General features: G+C 44.9%; 1 protein-coding gene across 1 annotated transcript; it reads right to left on the bottom strand.

Annotated features, from left to right (window-relative positions):
• Nucleotides 1–14,927: 14,927 nt before the first annotated feature.
• On the bottom strand, nt 14,928–17,420 carry IFT70B (intraflagellar transport 70B). The gene has a single exon (XM_053410032.1). The coding sequence runs from the start codon at nt 17,351–17,353 to the stop codon at nt 15,347–15,349; it is 2,007 nt and encodes a 668-aa protein (XP_053266007.1). The 5' UTR covers nt 17,354–17,420; the 3' UTR covers nt 14,928–15,346.
• Nucleotides 17,421–22,073: the final 4,653 nt, after the last annotated feature.

Below are 22,073 nucleotides of genomic sequence, written 5' to 3'. Positions count from 1 at the left end.
TTCCATGCCAAAGTATACTTAGTATGAAAAGTTGGACCGCCTTGACTTCAGGTGTAAGGCCACTTCCTGCCCTCTGATCTTGGAAGCTTCCCTGAATAAAACAGACCTGGGGAATTGAATGCAAACAAGTTATGCTGATGGCGTCCAAGGCAAGGGTCTTCAAAGGGGTCAAGGTTGCATGCAGTACTGGATTAAACCATGTGGAGGCCTCTAGGCAGTCGAAATCTCCCCTTGCATTGAACTAAGAAAGTTTCTTTGTAATTTTCTTTCAAGGTCAAATCAATATTATTTTGATCCGCTGGAGTGGGGCCTATAGGCCAGTGCCTACTCTGCCTATTTGGGAATCCGGCACTGGCTGCATGTGTCTATGTCTAGTAATACATTAATGTATAGAAATGGCACATTTACAACAGGGATACAGCGGGTTGGGATTCAGTTACTTTACATCCTGTTTAGGTTTTGCCCTGCATGGCTTGTACCGCCTTATAAGCAGAATCTAAGCATCTCCCTCCCAATGCAGTATTCCCCATGGTGGGCAAAATGGCATTTTCTCAGCTTCTTGCTGGCAACATGAAGTAGTAGTTCTCCTTCTTCTTCTTCTTCTTCTTCTTCTTCTTCTTCTTCTTCTTCTTCTTCTTCTTCTTCTTCTTCTTCTTCTTCTTCTTCTCCTCCTCCCCCCCCACTAGGAATTTCTATTGCTCTCGACATTGCCAGGCACAGTATTGATGTAGCAGATGAGCGCCACAGATATAAATTTGCTCATTTCCACGGCAAATACACCTCTACCCCACAACGTACTGGGGCCTTTCGGGAAAATTTTAGAAGGCAATTAAAAAATATGTATTGTTGAATGCCGCTGCAATCTCTGAGTGGGGGGAGGTTCCAGGAGCTTGCCCGGAGTTCAGTTTCCTCATACTATATTTACTCATATATTAAACCCGAGCCTACGATGGAAGGGCTCACAGCATTAACACCCCAAGAAGTTCTTGCTTCTCCCATAGTCACAGCCTTGGTCCCAGTAGAAATCAGGCATGGTTCTATCTCACAGTTGCCCAGCCAGCTGAAGGAGAAGAGCCCACCCATTTGTCCTCCGGCACAGAACCACTTCCTTTGTTCCCTTGGGGACCCGTACTTAGGCGATTACCTCATCAGGAAGTTGGCTTGGCTATTCTACCAACTGAATCCTTGTTGGATTCTGGGCTTAGAAGGGATGCAGGCATACAACTAAACACCACCACCCCAACTTGCAACACTGTTTTCATTATGTCCCCCACTATTTTAGAGACTAAATTCTCTGTAGTTTTGTTATCTAGCAGGAATTAATGATTATATTGTCATATGTATTATTTTTTTTAAATCCCTAGTGAACAACAAATCGGGCATTCACACGATAGCTCCGATTTCCATTTCGTGAGATTAAAAAGGGGGGAAATAATAGCAGTGTAACAATCCTGCAGATGGATAGTTAAGAGTCCCATCTGATTTACTCCCAGGTAAGTGTGGCCAGGTATGTGTGCATAGCATGGGTGACTAACTTGTAGCCTGGGGGGGTGGTTGAACCCCTCTGACAACCAATTTTTCTGTTGGTTCAAGACCTCACTGATTTTGGTAGCCCTGGCAAACAGAAAAAAATAAATGGAGACAGTGTTCTAGTGTGTGCATTTGTGTGGCATGTGGTTCTCCAGAGGGTTGACCAGTGTGGATGAAGGACTCGGGCCAGGAAAGGCTAGGCATGCTGGTATGTATAGGATTGCTCATGATTTCTGTTTGTTTATTTTAGGCTAACCCTTTCCATCCAAGGACGCCAGAGAGGGCTAACCTTATACTGTATATACTCGAGCATAAGCTGACTTTTTCAGCACATTTTTAATGCTGAAAAAGCCCCCCTCGGCTTATACTCGAGTGAGGCAGGTGGCGATGGAGGGACGTGCTTGTTCTTCCTCCGCCACTGACGCCACCACCAGGTTTGTGGTGTGGTGAACCGGCTTATACTCGAGTCAATAAGTTTTCCCAGTTTTTTTGTGCTAAAATTAAGTGCCTCGGCTTATATTCGGGTCGGCTTATACTCGAGTATATACGGTAAAATGTTAAAACAATGCTCTAGCCTCTGTGTTTTTAGGCAATGCACTTCTATTTTGCAGTCCCTGCCCCCGCCCGCCCCCAACCACTTTACAGTGCAAGTCCACTGAGGGAAAAAAAGTCCAGTTCAGTTGAACTTGTATCCAGGAAAGTGTATATATTGCAGTCTTAAAGAACTAATGAAAAACATTGCCCCAGAGCAAGACGATTCCTCTTTCAATAAAACTGAGCTCCCATCCATTCCACGAAGGACAAACATCAGGCTCTTATCCCAGACTGGTGGCCAGTGCCACTGTCCCATTAACTTTAGTGCTAGTAGATAACTCTTTGAGGCTATTAAAATGTGTTTGGAGCCATTGGTCATCTTGGAAGGAAGGGGATTTGCAATCTGAAAGGCAGTTTTCTTTTGATAATTACATAGAATGAAAGCCTACTGTCTTTCAGATGTTAAGAGCATTTCCCTTTTTAATATAAGAATGCTAACTGCGATCTTAAACACATTCGCTAGGCCTTAAGTCACATAAAACTCTGTTGACTTTTCTCTTGGTACACCAAGTACGCTGAGAAAACTGCTCAATTGCCTGCATTTCCCCAAAGGAGCAGGCATTCAATCTGAAGATGTTTCTGGATCCAACTTTGTCAACAGAGGCCAAGTAGCCTCAAATGGCTAAAAGCATCTTCTACCAGCTGCACTTGATACAACAGCTTTGACCATTCTTGGACCAGAGAACCACAGTAGTTGAGGCATTGGTGACATCAAGACAGGATTACTGCAAGACAGGATTACTGTGTGGGGCTCCCCTCCCCTGCGTAGGCTTGCAGTCCACAGTACAGTCGTACCTTGGAAGTCGAATGGTATCCGTTCTGGAAGTCCGTTCGACTTCCAAAGTGCGGCTTCTGATTGGCTGCAGGAAGCTCCTACAGCCAATCGGAAGCCACAGAAGCTCCGTCGGATGTTCAGCTTCCAAAAATAGTTCGTAAACCGGAACACTCACTTTCGGGTTTGCTGCATTCGGGAGCCAAAACGTTCGAGAACTAAGCTGTTCAAACACCAAGGTACGACTGTATACACAACCAGAGCTACTAATGCATTCGGCGCATAAGATTGGGGCTGCTGTTTCTTCTTCTTTACTATAAAAGCCGCCAAGAGGTTACAAACAGCTTTTAAGCAGCCCGCAAAGCCATGCTCTCTAGTGCACTGAACTCTACGTTTCAGCAAGGCAATAATTTTAATTCCCAGGAATACCTTCTAGAGGCCTAGAATTAGGAATTACCAACTGGTGCCAACCGGTGACCTCCGTGAGCCTTCAGCTGTCTCTGTCTATAAGGAGGAAGCCACACTGAGCTCAGACAAGGAAGTTAGGCCTTGAATGTAAAATCATGGCTGAAGTAGACTGGTGCTTCTAAGTCAGAAGGCTTTTCTGCTCCTAGTCACACATGATGCAGTTTCTGTGCCTTCTGTGTGAATGAGTACTGTACACTGCCTTTGTTTCATTCACTCTGCCTTCCCTCTTTTACGCAGGGAGAGTTCAGCAGGCTGTGGTATTCAGCTTTAATGTAATGAGAATGCTGACCTCCTGTGGGAGAACAAGGCTCATGATTCTGCAAGCCAATGTGCAGCTCACTAGCATCCTCTAGAGCAACACAGGAGAATGGTAGGCAACCAAACAGCCTGCCTGCGTACAGACTGGGTATTCTAAACACACACAAGGCTTAACACATGGGTAGGCAAACTAAGGCCCGGGGGCCAGATCCGGCCCAATCGCCTTCTAAATCTGGCCCACGGACGGTTCGGGAATCAGCATGTTTTTACATGAGTAGAATGTGTCCTTTTATTTAAAATGCATCTTTGTTTTATTTGTGGGGCATAGGAATTTGTTCACCCCCCCCCCAAAAAAAAAAATAGTCCGGCACTCCACAAGGTCTAAGGGATGACCTTTTTCAGCCCCCTGCTGAAAAAGTTTGCTGACCCCTGGCTTAACACAAGGCTTAAACAAACACAAGGGGTGTGTGTGGGGTGGGTGGGTGGGTGGGTGGGTGGGTGTTATTGGATTGTTGTTTTTATTTTAATTATATATATTGTAGTTTTTATGTTGATCTTTTCTGTGAACCGACCTGAGACCTCTGGGTATAGGGCAGTATATAAATTCAATAAATCATCATCATCATCCACACTGCCTCTTGTCCCATGGCAAACTGCTCTTTCACACTTAATTGGAGAAACCAGCAATTTGAGTTTTCTCTGGATTATTAAACTGTTGGACTAATGGCAAAACTGACCAGAAAGCTCAGGAACCAAGAAGACCAACACTTTAACCAAGAATGGGAAAAAATTATAATTTATCTTGGAGAGCACTGTAAGCAGATGGAAACATTAGTGGGATTGCATAACACTTGTAATGTAGCTAGTATTGTGGAGACAATGGAGTTATATAAAATATAGATCATTGGAGAAGATGCAGTAGAAAAAGTTTTAAAATAGGACCCATGGAGGGGAATTGGGAAGTCCAGAGATTCGGAGGAATCTGTAAATATGGATGTGTATGGTTGTACTGTTATAATTTTATACTTGCAAAACAAAATAAAAACTACCGTATTTTTTGTGTATAACATGCCCCCTTGTATAAGACGCCCCCTATTTTGGGGGAATCAAATTTAAGAAAATGGGGGGAGATGGCCCAGAGTTGTTGAGCTTTTTTGGGGGGGATTACAAAGATTTGTTGAGTTTTTTGGGGTGGAGGAGTGCAAAATATCAATAACCCGAATGGAAAACGCTCACATTCACTCACGTTGCAGAACACACGAAGCATCTATCCACTCGCCAACAGCAGTTAAATATCGAACGCCAGTTGCCACAGCAACAGCCAATCCATGCCAGCACTTGTCACACTAACAAATCAGGAGCAGCCAATCCAAAGCAGCCCTTGCTGCAGCCAACACACACCAAATCGCCAATGACAACATGCTTTCTAGGCACAGGACAAGTGGGAGTGTGGACAAGCCCACAACAGTGTAACGCTTCCTAGAAGATATACTTGCGAGTCTTTTGTGATTAGCTGTGAATTCCCCTACACTGGGCAGTTGCAGAACAATCTTATGCATGTTCATTTGAGTTCAATAGAACTTCCTCCCAAGTTAAGTCAGAGGCACTGTGAGCGAGTGGTTCCTGGGTTTGATCAATGGATCAGTTGCTTACCCTGGTTGGGGTTGGCCTCCCCGTGATGGAGCAGGTTTGCCGTTTGGGTTGCTTCTGAATCCATCTTTGTCACCGGAGGTGCAGGTAGCCTCAGGGGGTAGAAACGCTTTTCACCAGCTGCGCCTGGTATAACAGTTTTGGCCATTCCTGCAATGGGAGAACTCGGATCAACCACAGCTCAGGCACTGGTGACAGCAACACACTCCATGTGGGGATTTCGCTTGACCCAGAGACTGCAGCTAGTGCAGAATACTGCAGCATGGTTGCTGACAGGAGTGAGGCCCTGGCAGCATGTAAGATCTCTCCTCAAACATTTGCACTGGTTGCCAGTTTGTTACCAGACCTACGACTCGGCTACATTAGTAAAAAAAACCAGTGTTTTGAATGTGTTATAAACATGCAACACAAGATGGCGCTGGAGAGTAAAAAAAATTCTATGCAGTTTTCCATAGTGTTTGTTTTGTGTGTGTGATAACGATTTAATTTCTGACTTATTCATAGCGGGGGTTTTCTACCCCTAGTTCTAGCAGAGGCAAATTTTGACCTTTCAAATTTCTGTAGTACCCTATGTGAGGCCAAAATTCAGCGGCTTGCCACCTCTCGCCTGCTCAATTCACTATGTCATAGTTGTAACGCCCAGCAGTGCCCCCTAGGCTTGGTGCCCAGTGTGGCGGAACCAGTTGTGCTGTCCTAAATCTGCATCTGGTTCGAAGAGTTACTATTGGTATATAAAGCCCTTAATGACTTGGGACCAGTTTTCTCGTTGGGCCACTGTCTCCCGTATGTGCCCACTCAACTGCTTTGATCTGTGGGACTGACTGTCAGGAAGTGGCAGGAATATGGAAAGGAGGAAGAGGATCCCGGTGAGGGGTGTAGCCAGGACTGGGACACACTGGGGCAAGCTGGGGATGGGGAAGAAGAGGTTGGTGTAGGAAGTACTCACAGGGTGATGGAGGATGACGAGGGGATGGAAGTCAGTGCACAGGAACCAGAGCAGCAGGGGTCCCTGTCTCCACGAATATGGTGGGCTCTGAGGCGTAAGGAGAAGCAGGCAGGGTGCTCCAGGAGGCTGAGGCAGACAAAGGCCCACAGCCCAGCTCCCTAGCTGGCCAGGTGGGGCTCGCTAGCTCTGGGAGGAGGGGTGTGTTTCCTCCCTTGGAGCAGGTGAGGGTCATCTGCCTCATCAGGCCCAGGTGCTGCAATCAGCCTGCAAAGTCCAACAGGGAAGCAGAGCTGAGATGCTCTTATCTGCTCAACTCCCCATGTTGATTGATCTCAGCTTGGATGCTCCAAGATCTCTGTCTTGCCGCCAGGTAGGCCATGGATTTCTGGACATTGACATTCTTGCAGGTGCCATATAATACCCTTTCTGCACTTGTAAGAAATTGACTGCTCAGTGCGGTGGCACTTGTCTGTTGGCGGGCTGCGCTCTTTTTAACATTTGCTTAAAATGTTTCTGTTTAGGCAAGCCTGTTCCAGACACATAGATGTTGAAGTGTTTTAATTTCTATTGCTATTAATTTCAGTTAGCTTTAAATGTTTTAAATTGTTTTCAACCATGTTTAGGGATGGTTTTAATATTTCTCGGGAGCTGCTTAGAAGTTTTACTGCCATCAAGTGATATATTCATATCGTTATATAATGCATAAATAAATGGCAGGGGAGGTGGCCGAAATAAAGGGAAGGGCAGGGAGACATATCCACCATCGGTCTATGGCCTCTGGCAGATTACACCCAAAGTAATCCTACCTCTGGTTTATTCCTTATTATCTTCTGTCTGTTTTGCAATGACTGTAATAAGGTTTCCATTGCTGATACTTGAAATTGAACAGCTGAGCAGCCGTCTCTGAAAAAGCCTTCCATTAATGGAATGCTTTGCTAGAAAATCAGCTGCTAGGAGCTACAGGACTATGTACTAGTTGTGCCATCCATACTCTAATGTCTGCGTTTTCACATGGCCAAGGTCTGCTTAAAAGTGGAGAACTCGGGGTTCCCTGAGAACATGTCCTTCCACTCTATTTCTTACAGGTAGCTGTATTTATTGGAATAACATTATGTGCTTGCCACTCTCTGAGTGGAGAGACATGCCATGAAAGAGATTGATACAGCAGCAGGTTAGTCAGGCTTCCCTAGGATGGGCATGACATGAGCAGAGCACATGGAGAGAAAGCATGGGAGGACGGGGTCCTGACTGACTCCAGCTTCAAAAGCTGGAGTTGCTGAGGAGGCCGGAGACCATATTGGCTGTCTCTGAGTCTGAGCTTTTACGGCTACTGTCTGCCATGAACCACCATTGGCAGGACTGGCAGCAACAGCAGCAGATATGGTCTATGCTCCTGATTGTTATGTACTGAAGTTCTCACCCTGGACCAGCAGGGGGATACTGTAGATAGTTTTCACTCAGGTCCACATATGCAAATAAGGAATTGAAAGTGACGTTCAGTGATTGGATAGGTACAGAAAGTTGTTACTGTTGCATTGTAGTTGAGCTCTATATAAGCAGGCTGGCTGAACCCTTCAGCTCAGTTCTGTTCTGGCCTGGCCTGTGAATAAACAAGAGCTGTCTGAAGAATTGCTGTGTCATCTGATATGTTCACCTACAACTTAACACTGATAATAGCTCATTCTCTCATTAATTGTGCTGTTTTAAATAATCATTTTATATTTGACTTTCTTGAGTAACGTTTTCTTTTGAAATGTTTAAGGTAATCTCCTGGCTGCATTAAATGTGCACTCTGTAGCTGACCTCTATTGTAATGTTTTGTTTTGAAATCTTTAAGGCGACGTTTTAGTTTCCTGTTAATTATGTTGCTTGGAATGTGTACCATTTTTGTAGAAAAAGAGGTGCCAGAACTTGCAATGAGCACCTCCCTCATTCTCTTAGGATGGCAATGGTGCCCACCTGAGAGGTGCCAGGACTGAGTTCCGGCTGAAGAAAAGCCCTGTGTATATTTTATATTTTACTTTCTCCAGTAATGTTTTGTTCTGGACTGTTTTATTTGATGCTTTAAAATCTGCTTTGAGATTTTTTGCTTAAAACACAAAGCGGTATAGAAACGAAATTATTGTTATTATTAAGGAGGCCGCTATCTGCTGTGATGGGGAAATAGGAAGAGGGGGAAAATGTGTTGTTTTGTGTATCCTTTCGTAAACTGGGGACGAAACCATGCTTCATATATATGTTGCTACTCTAAAGACTTTTAAGTGTAAAGATTTCACAGGAGGGAAGTTGTTACTTTGGCCAGAGCCATTCCTTGTTTTTGATACATTCAACCCTGTAGGGCTGACCCTCCCTCACATGTATATAACCAATATATCTTCCAGCTCCAAGGTTTTCAAAGGCAGCTGAGAAAGGAGACATTGCGCCATCAGAAAACTTGTCCACATCTGATCTCGGCAGTAACTCCTCCTGCCTGCTGTCACTTCTTCAGCTGGGTGGGGAAGGATTGTAAATGACCGAAGAGAGAAAAGATAACAAAGGAAGCGAAAGAGGAGGAGGAGGAGGGAGAAGACAGATCTTTGATGTCTTCTTTTCCTGTGCACACTGTGACATTGCAAAAAAAAACACATCTGCCACAACAGGGTCAGACCACTTCTGTTCATAGGCCCGATTCCTGATCAGAAGGGCAGCTTGAAGTCTGGCATAATTGTCACTGGTTTCCCGTGTCAGAAGAGGCTACCTAGTGATTAGTTATTTATATGTAATCCACTTCCACTTGAAAAGATACATTATACCCTCCTCTGTTTTTTTTAAGGAGCCAGCCCATCTATAAAAAGAGATATTATAGTTACTCACAGCTTCTTATCCAATGAACGCTGGCTGCATTCACGCTGCAGTTTATTCTGTTTTCTGGATGTTTCCCCAACTGTTGTTTTGACACATAATATTTGTGAGCTGTCACACGATGTAAAAAGCCTCTTCTGGGAAACTAATGCAATACAGTGCAGGCTTAGTGCTCATTTCTGTGTTATTTTATCCCCCTCCACCTAGAGAATTGCGGGACTTTTGCATGGCAATTTTCCCGCCTTTTTCGCAGGTTCATGCCACAGCTGTGAGGAGGCATATCGCTGCCTATTTCAAGGCTTGGGCCTCTTTCTTTCTTTCTTTCTTTTGCCTGACGAGAAAGCATGTTGGTATTCCACACAGAAAGTCATGCCCAAAAGGTAAAGCATAGAAGAAATGTGGAATGTAGAGGGAGAGGAACGGCATGTGTGACTGACAGGTACCCACAACATGGCGGCGTAGTGGTCAAGATGCAACGGAACAGGCTTGTAAAGTATGAGAGGAATGTTAGGAAATGGGACAGACGCACCAGCCTTACAATCACTTGAACTAATGCAGGAAACCCTACGTGTCAATACCAGCTTTAGTGCACCAAACCTGACATACTGAAGAAGGGCAAAAAAAAAAAATTAACTAAGAGGCATGCATGAAACTGCGATGGTTTTTAAGGTTCACTTCCTGCCTGCCCCAAAAGAGAAGCATTATGTCGTCGTCTTCTTTCGCGACCACTCGTAGCTGAGTAAGATTGTCTTCCATAAACATGGTTTTAAAAATGAGTCCATAAGTGACAGTGGAGGCCAATTCTGGATCCATATATCCTTCCACAGTGGGGATATAGGTTTCTGGGAGGGAGTTGATAATGGTGAGGGTTTGCCAAGTGTGCCTTCCTCTTAGCGTATTTCTCCCTTTCGTCCCAAGTTTGAGCGTCTTCAAATGGCCCATGACATCTTTGGTAAAGGCTGTTCTCCGATTGGAGTGCTCACAGGCCAGTGTTTCCCAGTTGTCAGTGTTTAGTCTATATTTATTGAGATTTGCCTTGAGAGTCTTTGAACCTCTTTTGCTGACCACCAGCATTATGCTTACCATTTTAAAGTTTGGAATAGAGTAGTTACTTTGGAAGACGATAATTGGGCATCCGCACAACATGACCAGTCCAACGAAGTTGATGTTGAAGAATCATTGCTTTGACACTGGTGATCTTTGCTTCTTCCAGTACACTGGCATTAGTTCGCCTGTGCATATATGTATATGTGTATTGTCTATATGTGTGCTTGTGGTGCTGCAACAGAGACAGGTATAGAAGGGCATGAGGCGCATGGTTGGGGGGGCAGAAATTGGGAGGGAAATTGATTTTGGAAGCAGGAAATTATTAAAAATGGAACAGTGTAAACCTGCCCCCCCCGGCCCAACTCTGTCTTGTATTCAGTCTGTGGCCTTGAGCAAGTAACTTGTCTCTATCTAGTATGGTATGCTATTCTACGGAATAGGTAAAGGTACCCCTGACCATTAGGTCCAGTCGCGGACAACTCTGGGGTTGCAGTGCTCATCTCGCTTTACTGGCCAAGGGAGCCGGCGTTTGTCTGCAGACAGCTTCCGGGTCATGTGGCCAGCATGACTAAGCCGCTTCTGGCGAACCATAGCAGCGCACGGAAACGCCGTTTACCTTCCCACCGGAGCAGTACCTATTTATCTTCTTGCACTTTGACGTGCTTTCGAACTGCTAGGTAGGCAGGAGCTGGGACCAAACAACAGGAGCTCACCCCATTGCGGGGATTCAAACCACTGACCTTCTGATCAACAAGCCCTAGGCTCTGTGGTTTAGACCACAGCGCCACCTGTGTCCCTCATTCTAAGGAATACATGGGGTCAAAGGTGTCCTTCTGGTCTTATTCTGATGTCCACCATACCTCTGACCTCCCTGACCAGAGTGGGTGACACAGCTAGGGCTGGGCGATATCTGGTTTTCAACATCACAATATATCACCAGCTAAGCATTGTGATATAGTGATATATTGTGATGTCCAAAATAAGGATGGAGCTATGTAGAAGCATTGGCTGGCTTCATGGTTTCCCCCAGGGTGATTTTTTGCATCGCAACCACCCCACCCCACCCATTTTATTTTATTTTAATTTCATGATTTGCGATATATGTATTGCCAGGTCAGAAATTATGAAACCGGTATCACGATATGAACTTCAAACCGATTTTTGGCTGTATGTTGCCCAGCCCTACTCACAGCTCACACTCAAAAATCCAGGTTGGTAACCCCGGGTCCAACAGTATCTAGTCAGATACCTTTGTTTGTCTCTCCCTTCTGGGATTCAGAGGCAAAATACCTCTGGTCCTTAAACTATTGTGGCTAATCTCTATTGATAGAACATCTGCCATAAATCTGCCTAATCCATTTATAAAGCAATCTAAGCTACTGCTTCTTGTGCCAGCAAATTCCATAGTTTAAGTACTTTCCCTTGTTTGTCCTTAACACACGATCAGCCAAATTCATTGAATGATTCAAGCCACATTCACCAAGTTTCAATTGGTGGGGATGGGGGAAATTCAGCTATCCACTCTTTTTAATATACAATAGAGTTCAGAGGGCACAATGGAGGCACGATGTGAAAATGCATATCCTACAGATGGCTGTTCACCTTCATAGCTTACAATAATATTTGTGGCTTTGTTGATCCTTATGTTAAAGTAACGGACAGGAGCTTGACATTCCAAGAGGTGATGCTGGCCGTGGAATTGTAAAGGCCAATTCTGAAGGTGAAAATGGGCAGAGCACATAAACACTGCCACGTAGTCAGCCATGAATAAAATCATAAAGAACTCTTCATTCTCCTTTGCATTGCTTAGAGGGCACTCAACATTTGAACTCGCGCAAATATGCATGGGGATCTGGTTTTAAATGTCCACTGACTTTTACAGAAAATGCATGGTGAATATTAAACAAAGCCCTGCTATTGTTGCCCACAGCCTTTACTCCGTTCTCTATAATGTGGGGTGACTTTTAAAAACTTTTTGTAAAGGTCACACTGTTTATACCGAACAATATATAGTACAATTCTCCCTGTAAATTAGAAACATGCTCTACTGCTTGCTGCTCTGCTCCATGAAGGTGAACGAGGTTTGAAATCGTAGACCCTTCCTGATGTGCAAGCAATTGTGGGAAGCAATTTAATATAGGGTGGCAGTAACCAGTACCGCATGTTGGTTCTAATCACGTGAATCACCACCAGTCTTGCTAGGCTGCCATCATGTGATGAGCCCAGAATTAGCACACTTCCCAAGCAGTTGTAGCTGATAATGCTCCATGCCACCATATGACTGACATCTACAAAGGGCTGACTCTCTCTGCATGATTATGGAGTCATCATGGGGGATGTTTTCCAGTGTGACAATGGGGTCAGTGGTTTTCACCCATATAGATAGAGCTCAGCGGCTGTTGCTCCTAAGTCATCTTGGAATGAGCTACAGAAGGCCATTCCATACTTTACTAGCAGCAAAATGGAAGCTTCATCATCATGCCATCACTCCCAATAACTCCCAATAACGTTTGAGGGAAAGTGATCCCTTGGGTGTGATTGACAGTGCAGTTACTTCACATCCCTGCTTTGCTGGCCCCGCCCATACATCAGCTTCTGTTCAAAGTTGCAGGGAGCAATGTGGGGGATGGCATGCTATATCTGCTTCCATGCCTCTGCTGGTACAGTACCAGAATCGAGAGAGGTTTTGCTTCAAATATTTTATGATTTCAAACCTCTGTATTATTAGATTTCGAAAATGTGCCCCAAGTGCATGTGCATTAAAAAAACCTCCAATCACAGTAAATTTAAAGCAGGTCTTCTACATTGACACACACTCTCTGTGTGTTTTTATATGTATTTTTTCTACCTGCATATACCGTATTTTTTCGCTCTATAACACGCACCAGACCATAACACGCACGTAGTTTTTAGAGGAGGAAAACAAGAAAAAAAATATTCTAAACAGAATAGTGGATATATGATTTTTGTGGTTCATGCTGTGGCCACAGACATGTGATCTGACAGTGAGTTTGGAGTAGCCCAATGCAAAAATCCTGAGGATCCATGTGGATCCATGCTTTGTAACCACGGAGGAGGGAAGGAAGGGGAACCATGGATCCTCTGCTCATGACTGCAGCAGATTCCCCCCCCCCCGGCCACCCGCAGGCATTCGCTCCATAACACGCACAGACATTTCCCCTTACTTTCTAGGAGGAAAAAAGTGAGTGTTGTGGTGCAAAAAATACGGTAAATTTTAACAGACAGGCAGTGTTACTTTACTCTTTTGACTTCTGAAAGGTGGTATACATTGTATCCTATCATTGGACACCAGTGAAATTCACTACAGAACAATAATTGTATGGTTTTGCTATTTGTTGTTTGCTGCCACGGGCTCCTTTAGGAACAAGGGTGAGATAGATATTAATTAAATAAACTAACAAATAATAAACAGTTTAATGCTCATGGAAGGAGAGTCTGAAGGTTGTAGCCAACTAAATTCAACTCAGAATAGGCCCATTTAAATTCATGGGCCAGTTAGTCATGTCCATTAATTTCAGAGTCTACTCTGAGTATGACAAACATTGGATACAACTCTTAATATGATGAATCTGGGTTCCATGCAAATCTCCAGGGATCCAATACTCAAATTTACTTGCTAGTTTGGTTTCTTTTTTAAAGACATATTTTCCATCTGCACTACTCTGGTTATATAGCAAATAACTCTTCACTGAAATGTATTTTTAATACACCATTGTGTCTTTCTAGTATACTATAGGGATTTGCCACACTTAAATATCCACATGTTCACTTCTCTGCCAGAACCTGCCATTGTTCAGTGGCGCATCACATTTATGAATTTGAGGCCTTTTCTTGTATTAACTGGGGGCCAGTGCCAAAATGGCATGGTGAGGAAAAAGGATATCCTCTGCTGCATACCTGAGGCCTCTCACAAATGCACAAGCATGCAATTTATCCACTTCAAAACTGGGGATCACAATAGGAGTTTCCATGCAACTACACTGCTCCCACACCATGCCATTTCAATATCCCAACAGCCTGCCAATGACCGTGGCCTAAATTATATACAGACCCTGAGACAAAAACATAGCTAAGGCTTTAAACTCACATGTGGGGAATATTTGGTCATTCTATGCTTTGGTTCTACAGATGTTGCTGAACTTACAACTCCCATCATCCCTGGCCATAGTTACTGGGGTTGATGCAACATCTGGAAGGCCAAAGGTCTTCCACACCTGCTTCCCTGTCTGAAAAAGGGTGGTCAGCAGTAGTGATGTTGTACCACTAGGTGGCTGTTTCTAAGAGGCAAGTGAGGAAGCTAAGGCACTGGACAACACACACTGCACTGCAGAAGCCATCAATAACAAGTAGCACCATCAGGTCAGCCTGGGTAGAGAGACAACTGCACAGGCAAGGCATCAGCAACTAGGGCCCAGCCTGCAGAGGCCAGAACAGTTTCCCAGCACAGCAAACTATAGCATGAAACCCCCAGGTTCCATCTTCTCCACCACATATCCAGTTACCTACGGCCCCTTCCACACAGACTGCTTGTTCCAAGAATTGGTCCCCCTTGTAAAGTTTCTAGATAATGGAGGATCTTGTGTTGCTGCATTCTAGCTTCCTGTACTGGGATTCATAAGGTCTAATGACAACAAATGGTGAGGAAGAAACATAATATGTATACTAAATCTTTACCTTTGCCATTTATTTCCCTGAAGAAAACTGGCCGCCAAACTATTTGGTCTGTTGGATAAAATATGCGAACATAGGTCCTACCAACTCATCCCTTGTTCATTCCAAAGTAATAAGACAATATTTGGATAGCACAACTTTCTACTTTATTTTGCAAACCTCATTCTATTTACTTTTGTTACATTCTTAAAATATATATCTGTAATACAACAGCTTAAAAGGAAAAATAGTAATTAAAAAATGAACAAGTGGAGCCCAATATTTCAGGGTTCTTTAAGACTCTAGTTCAAACTAGTGTCAAGCTAGTTCAATATTTCCTGCCGAGTTTGATAGGTATAAATATGCTCCAATATTGAACAAACAGCCTCTGAGGGTCTTACCAGTTTTGTATTAATTTGATATAAAAAGCCCATTTCAATTTCAAACACTACAACAGACTAAATCGTAAAAACAAGAAAATGAAATATATGTATGTAGTATTTTGAATGGCCCCAGCACCTCATTGATTTTCTGCTCCCTGGCCATTTTGTATAGGAATGTCAGAGCAGTTACTTATTCCACCCGGTAACTTCATACATCAGTGCCCTCAGCTGCCTAGCTTCATAGGTAACAGTGTTCTTCCCTGTGTGCATTTTCTCTTCCTCAAGAGGTTGTTCAATAACAGCTGGGATATTTCGGCCATACACTTCGCAGTGCTCGAGGAATTGGACACATTCTTGAATGACGCTGTCACGTACCATGATCACATGCTTGCACATATTTTCCAACAATGACAGGAAACACCTTTTGGCATAATACCAAGTGTCTGTACCCAGCTTTTTATTGTAAGGCTCCAAACTCTTAATTACCCTTGAGATGCCAAAGTCAAAATTCCCTTTGGCACAGTAAAGTGTCCCAATGACTAGGTTGACAATGCAGAGGTGATAGATCTTTTTATCGGGCTCATGGTAAGAGAGTTGCTCTTCTTCCTTTTCAATCTTCCTCATCAGCTCCTCTGCCTCTTCATTTTGACTAGTCATGATGTAGGAAACACACAGGTTAGCCAGCACAATGGCACTGACCTGAAGAATGTTATCATAGTGCTTCTTTACAATAGGCTCATAGAAACCAATGGCCTCTTTGTATTTGTTTTCTTGCATGAACAATACATGAGCCACATTAAGTTTCCACACTTCATGATCTTTGCAGAAGTCCACTGACTTGTGGAACATCTTCTCCAGCATGGGATAGTTCTCCATGTCCCAATAAATCTTGGCTTGAGCCATAAAGACAGGGACATATCTCTCCAGTGTCTCGTCATATTCATTAACTGCCTTCCTTAGAGCTTCGTCATCACGATTTTTCCTCGATTCCTGCACCTCCTTGGTCAGCTTTCTCAGCTGCTCGGTCAGAGCCCCTGCCAACTCATCAAGCTTATGGAACGCCTCCTCAGGGGCAGTTTGGCAGGTGATCATAGCATCCAAGAAGTTGTACAGATAGGGTGTGAGAAGCTTATAGGTCAGGTGAGCGTTCTCAGCCAGCACATCCGCAGCCAGGTCATAGTACTGATACTTGCAGTAGAGAAGGAGCAGGTTCCCAAAAGTCTCCGGCGGGCAGGGGTTCTGCTGCAGAAGGAACTGCAGCTTCTCGAAGCCTTCAGTGGGCCGCCGGTCCATGTTCATCAGGGCTTGGTTGTGCAAGGTGACCGGGTCCAGCTCCTCCTCAGCCCGGGGCGGCATGTCCGTGAGCGCCTCTTGCGCCGCCTGCAGGTTGCACAGTTGGTACTCGATGGCTGCCTTGAGGTTGAAGGCCTCAACCAGGGCTGTGCGGTGCAGGAGCAGCGTGTTGCCCACGCTGCGGACATCCAGGCCCTCGGTGTTGGTCCCCACGCTCAGCTCCGGGTGCTGCTGCATGCCGCGCTCGATGATATCTGCAATGTGCTTCAGGGCTGGGGCGTACTGCTTGGCGGCGTAGCAGCACAGCGCCATGTTGTAGGAGAGCTCGGGGCAGTAGCCCAGCACCTGCATGGCGGAGGCAAACTTGCTGCAAGCCTCCTCGTGCTGCCCTTCCCGGTACAGCAGGCAGCCCATGTTCACCTCGGCGTCGGGCAGCTCCGAGGGGTCTTCGGCGGCCGCCGGGCTGCCTTCCGTGGCGGCTGCCAGCTGCAGCTCCACCAGGGCCTTGGCGCTGGACAGGTCGCCCTGGGCATAGTGCGTGGCGGCCTGGAGGCGCAAGGCCCGGCTCTGGAAGGCCGGCACGTCGAGCAGAGGGAGAGTGGCGCGCAGGGACTCGGCGTAGAGGCCGGCCTTGTAGAGCGCCTGCGCGTGGTACAGCCGGTACTCGTGCAGCTCCGGGTGCAGCGCCCCCAGCTGCTCGTAGCACTCGGCCGCCGCCGCGAAGTCCTGCAGCTGGTAGTAGCAGTAGCCCAGCAGGGAAAGCCCTGCCCGGGAGCGGCAGCTCCTCTGAAGCTCGCTGCTGAGGATCCCCACCGCCTCCGAGAAGCGCCCGGCCCGGATCAGGCCGTAAATCGCCGCCGTGAACTCCCCGTCTGCTATGGGAGCCACCACCGAGGCCATCCCTCTCGAACAGGCCGCACGCAGGGAAGCGTTACCTAGGCAACGCGCCGCTGCCGGAAGCGGAAGCGCGTCGGCCAACGGGAGTCAGTTTCTGTGGCAACGGCTCTCGAGGAGTCAGGACCGCCAGGAAGAAGCGACCTTCCCTTGCGCCCTCGCGTATTCACATTTTTGTTCTCAATTGTTCTTAATTTCCCGCCTCAGCGACGTGAGGCGATATGTTTTGAAACACACAAACAAAATTTGCTAAAAAGGGGGGAGGGCGTGACGTAAATTGCGAGCAGCGTGGACTTCATCTCCCAGAATCGTAAGTGACGAGCATTCTGGGATATGTAGTTCCTTTCCGGAGAGGCGTTGGGAAAGAGGGGGCGGGGCGCTTTTCTGGGTCACGTGACGTTGGAATAGCGGGACTCGCCTGCCCGCCCTGCTGTTTTGCATGTTGGCTCTCTGGCGGGCGGGATTGAGCATTGCGGCTGTGGGGCTTTTTGAGTTTGATGCAAAGGAGGACAGGGCTCGGTGGGAAGGCTTAGCTTGAAGGGTCGGACAGTTCCTTCGTTTGCCTGTTGGATTGCCTGCGTGCTTGTACAGTAGTTATTTACGCAATGACTGCCCGTCCTAAAGGGGCAGCTGGAAATAAAACTGGCGTATAATTGGGTGGGTCGGCTGAGAGACTGTGGCTTATGAGAAACCTCTAATGGAAGCTGCTCTTAATATCCCGCAGAATGGCTGGGCGGGAATGCTGGGGTTCCGTGAGAGGCTTACAAGCACCCTGCAGTGTAAAGGTAAAGGGACCCCTGACCATTAGGTCCAGTCGTGACGGACCCTGCAGTGTAGTCCAGTGTTAATTGCCATCCATATTGCATGTTGAGATGGGTGTCACAACCACCCCCCTATGTTAAAGGTAAAGGGACCCCTGATCATTAGGTCCAGTCGTGGCCGACTGGGGTTGCGGCACTCATCTCACTTTATTGGCCGAGGGAGCCGCCGTACAGCTTCCGGGTCATGTGGCCAGCATGACTAAGCTGCTTCTGGTGAACCAGAGCAGCGCACGGAAACGCCGTTTACCTTCCCGTTGTAGCGGTACCTATTTATCTACTTGCACTTTGACGTGCTTTCGAACTGCTAGGTTGGCAGGAGCTGGGACCGAACAATGGGAGCTCACCCCGTCACGGGGATTTGAACCGCAGACCTTCTGATCAGCAAGTCCTAGGCCCTGTGGTTTAACCCACAGCGCCACCCATGTCCTTTACCCCCCAATGTTAGCAACGCCCCATTTCAGATGGGGACCAGAGCTGGCAGATAGATGCTCATTAACAGCTCTCCCGTGAAGCTTTAAGAAATGGTCACCTACTTTATTTTCGCTGGTGAAATGAGCTTCATCCATCCTTTTATATTACAAAACAATGTTCTGCTGTTTTAAACTACTAATTTGCTCGCAAGACACCCATTGCCTGCACACCTGGTCACTTTTTGCTGGCTTCTAGCAAAAGATACCCCATACCTCCAGATGACAGAGAGAAATCTCATCAAATTACCACCATTTATTTCATTCCCCAACTATTAAGCTGAATCCAGGTGTCTTGTGTTCCCTTCCTTCTGTGCAAATGCATCCTGCTTTTTACTACCTTTAGAGATATTGATGGAGATCTGAAATCAATGTATAAACCAGTGTGTGTGTGTTACTTACTGTAGTTCTACAGTTCTATATGAGTGACAGAACTTGTGCCTACTCACATCCCCTCTAACACAACAGCTAAAAAGTACAGGGGCTTGTTCTTCCTTTGTATTTGATCACCCACTGAGATAGTAGTGTGAGGTAAAAGGAGCAGGGAGAGGAGAGATCAGGAGGGAGCTAAAGCATGAGTAGAATAATAAATTGTAGAGTTGGAAGGGACCTCGAGGGTCATCTAGTCCAACACCCTGCAATGCAGGAATGTAAAATTTTGAAAGAAAAGGGCTGATAAGCAAAGGATCTTCCCTTAGAGTCCACTAATCTACCTTTTCAAAATGTTTATCCAAACAAGTTTTACAATATGGTTATAGTACCAATATGCCACTACTCTGTTTAGCAATAATATGCTCCTTATCCATTGGAGGACTACCATGGCTTAATTTCTTACTCTTTAGAGGCACACACAGTTATAACACAAGAAGTCCATGCAACAATAAACAGCCTTTTTGGGAACCTAATACTTCTATATCATTCTTGTTTTGCTTCATGGAACATTATGCTTCTCAGCCTAATAGCTGGTCACTAAAATATTAATACGTGTTCCTTGAGCAGCACATTTACTACACTGTTCATATCTGATATGCTGTCTGGATATAGTTTTACACTTCAGATTTGAATCTCAAGCTCCTTTCAAACCTTTGCTTTCAAACCTTTATTACTATTTCTTTTTTTTTAAGCCACTCTTTAGGTGTTTTTAAGGTTAAATGTTTGGAAATCGACACCATGCAATTAAGCATTATTTTTGGTACAAAGCACACATAAAGAGGTGCATTCATGTGTGCACTTAGGTAGGTATGTGACTTTTACATAAATATGTAGAGGACTGCACAGTAAGGCACCTTATCCCATGAGGAAAACCACATAGCTGTGATCACAAATGGCAACACTTGCTTTTGTTTTAACATTTAAGACATTAGAGTCAGCATTGCGAGTTGTTTCCATGCAGTACTCTTCCTGATCTGCAGGCTGAAGAAAGCATTCCGCATAGACAGATGGTCATTTTCAAATGAAATGAAAACACAAATCACAAACTAGAGTTGGCATGGCCATTTCCTCTAATTTTCACTGTCCAACTTCATTCACTTTTGATAGGCCCTTAGGGAATAGAAGCTGGTAGGCAGCACTTTTAGTAGGGTCTTTTAATTAATGCTGTAATTTGGTTAAGCAATAAACGTAATGCAGTGTTATAAAAAGCCACAGATTTAACCCTTCATGGGATTTTACTCAAGTTGCTCAAGAGCGTTTGTGAACAGCCTAGGAAAAAATGTAAGGCTAACGGAAATCAATCCTGATAAAAATTTAGGCTTCTGGCTTCTAAAGGTGGTGGGAAAAAATGCACATCTTGTAAAATCTGTAATTTGTGCAGTTCCCTATCATTTTTGTACTCAAGAATTCATTAAAAAAAATGCCCTTCTCTACAGTAATGTGGTGGAGGGGCACAACTTGTAGCGAAAAAGTGTGTACTTTTAATTCCCTGTGCTTGTTGATTTTCAGGGGTAAGTGGTGGGTGGGAGAAGGATGAGCCATCTCCTGTCTGATGCTTCTCTTTTGGTAGATCAGTTGGAAAAGCAAATATAAACTCACAGGTGTGGTGCCTAAAATACATTAGTTTCCCTTCAAAGGAAAGTTCAAATTGACCCCATTCTGCCACACATCATCCCAAGGAAAAGAAGCCAAGAAGCATGCAAGTTGCATGAGTGAGATTTTTCTACATGCCCGGAATCTTGCAACTATTGGAAGCAGATGCAGTCTGAGCATGCACTTACCTGGCAGAAAGATCATTTGAAGATAGTGGGACATCCACAGGGTTATTCATCTGTAGAATAGAGGCCACAAGAACCATGGCACAGATCTGATACCATTCATGCACCCATGAAAATTTTGTATTTTTTAAAAATGGAAATATGAACACTAAAGCTGTCTTCTCTTTTTATGTCACTGAATAACCACTAAAAGTAAGCTGTGAACCCTAACTAAAAAAAAATGTGAGGCATCCATTTAGTGATTTATTCTTTTATTTAGTGAGATAAAACAAACTGAGTTACCCATTTCAAAAACATGCTGTTATAAAAGTTGAATTGGAGTTGGATGAGCTAAGGCAAACCAATGGAGTGAGCTGTATTAAAGAGGCAGAAATAAATAGACATATATAATCATACAAACGCAAATTCCACAGAATATGCATGTTTATGGTACACATGATCCATTTGTGTGGTTTTTTTAATCCTTAATTAAAATATGCTCTCATATAATGTGACAGACATATTGACAGGCAGTCTGTAACAGTATGTCTCACACCACTGACTGGTGAAACTCTTAACATGCCCATAACCTCAAACATCAAAATTAGAAAATGTTTAAAAAATCATTCTTTAAAAAATGATCAACATGAGATATTCACACACAAAAGCAAGACATTTCTAGTACATAATAAACAATCCCATAGTAACTCCCAAGCCCCTCTTTATTATATTTAGTTTGTATTGGGGTGGTAAACCTGTGATCCTCCGTATGTTGTGACTACAACTCCTGTCATAAGAACATTAGAAGAGCTTGCTGCATCAAGCCAATGACCAAACTAGTTGAGCATCTTCTCACAGCCACCTGGATACCTGGGGGAAACCCACAAGCAGGATTTGAGCACAAGAGCACACTCTCTCCTGTGGTTTCCAGCAACTGGTAATTCAGAAGCATTACTGCCTCCAGGGCATTGGCCATGCATGGTGGCTGGGGCTCATGAGAACTGTGGTCCACCCACATCGGGAGGACCATTGGTTCTCCATCCCTGAATTTTATATTCTTTTGGTTTGAATCCTTTTCACCTTACACAAACATGCCAATTAATTTTTCAGGTTGAAACTGAGGCAGGGATAGAATGGGAAGAGGACCAGCTCTTCTTCCTTGATTGCATTCTCATACTCTGGCAGTCCCTCTCTTTCTCTTTCTTGTTCATGTATGAGCTGGTATGGCATAGTTGAAGGCATGCAGGAC

The sequence above is a fragment of the Podarcis raffonei genome, chromosome 1, assembly GCF_027172205.1.
Source record: "Podarcis raffonei isolate rPodRaf1 chromosome 1, rPodRaf1.pri, whole genome shotgun sequence".
NCBI classification, from domain to species: Eukaryota; Metazoa; Chordata; class Lepidosauria; order Squamata; family Lacertidae; genus Podarcis; species Podarcis raffonei.
The sequence above is the reverse complement of the archived record's forward strand: the minus strand, read 5'-3'. Positions and strand labels throughout refer to the sequence as shown.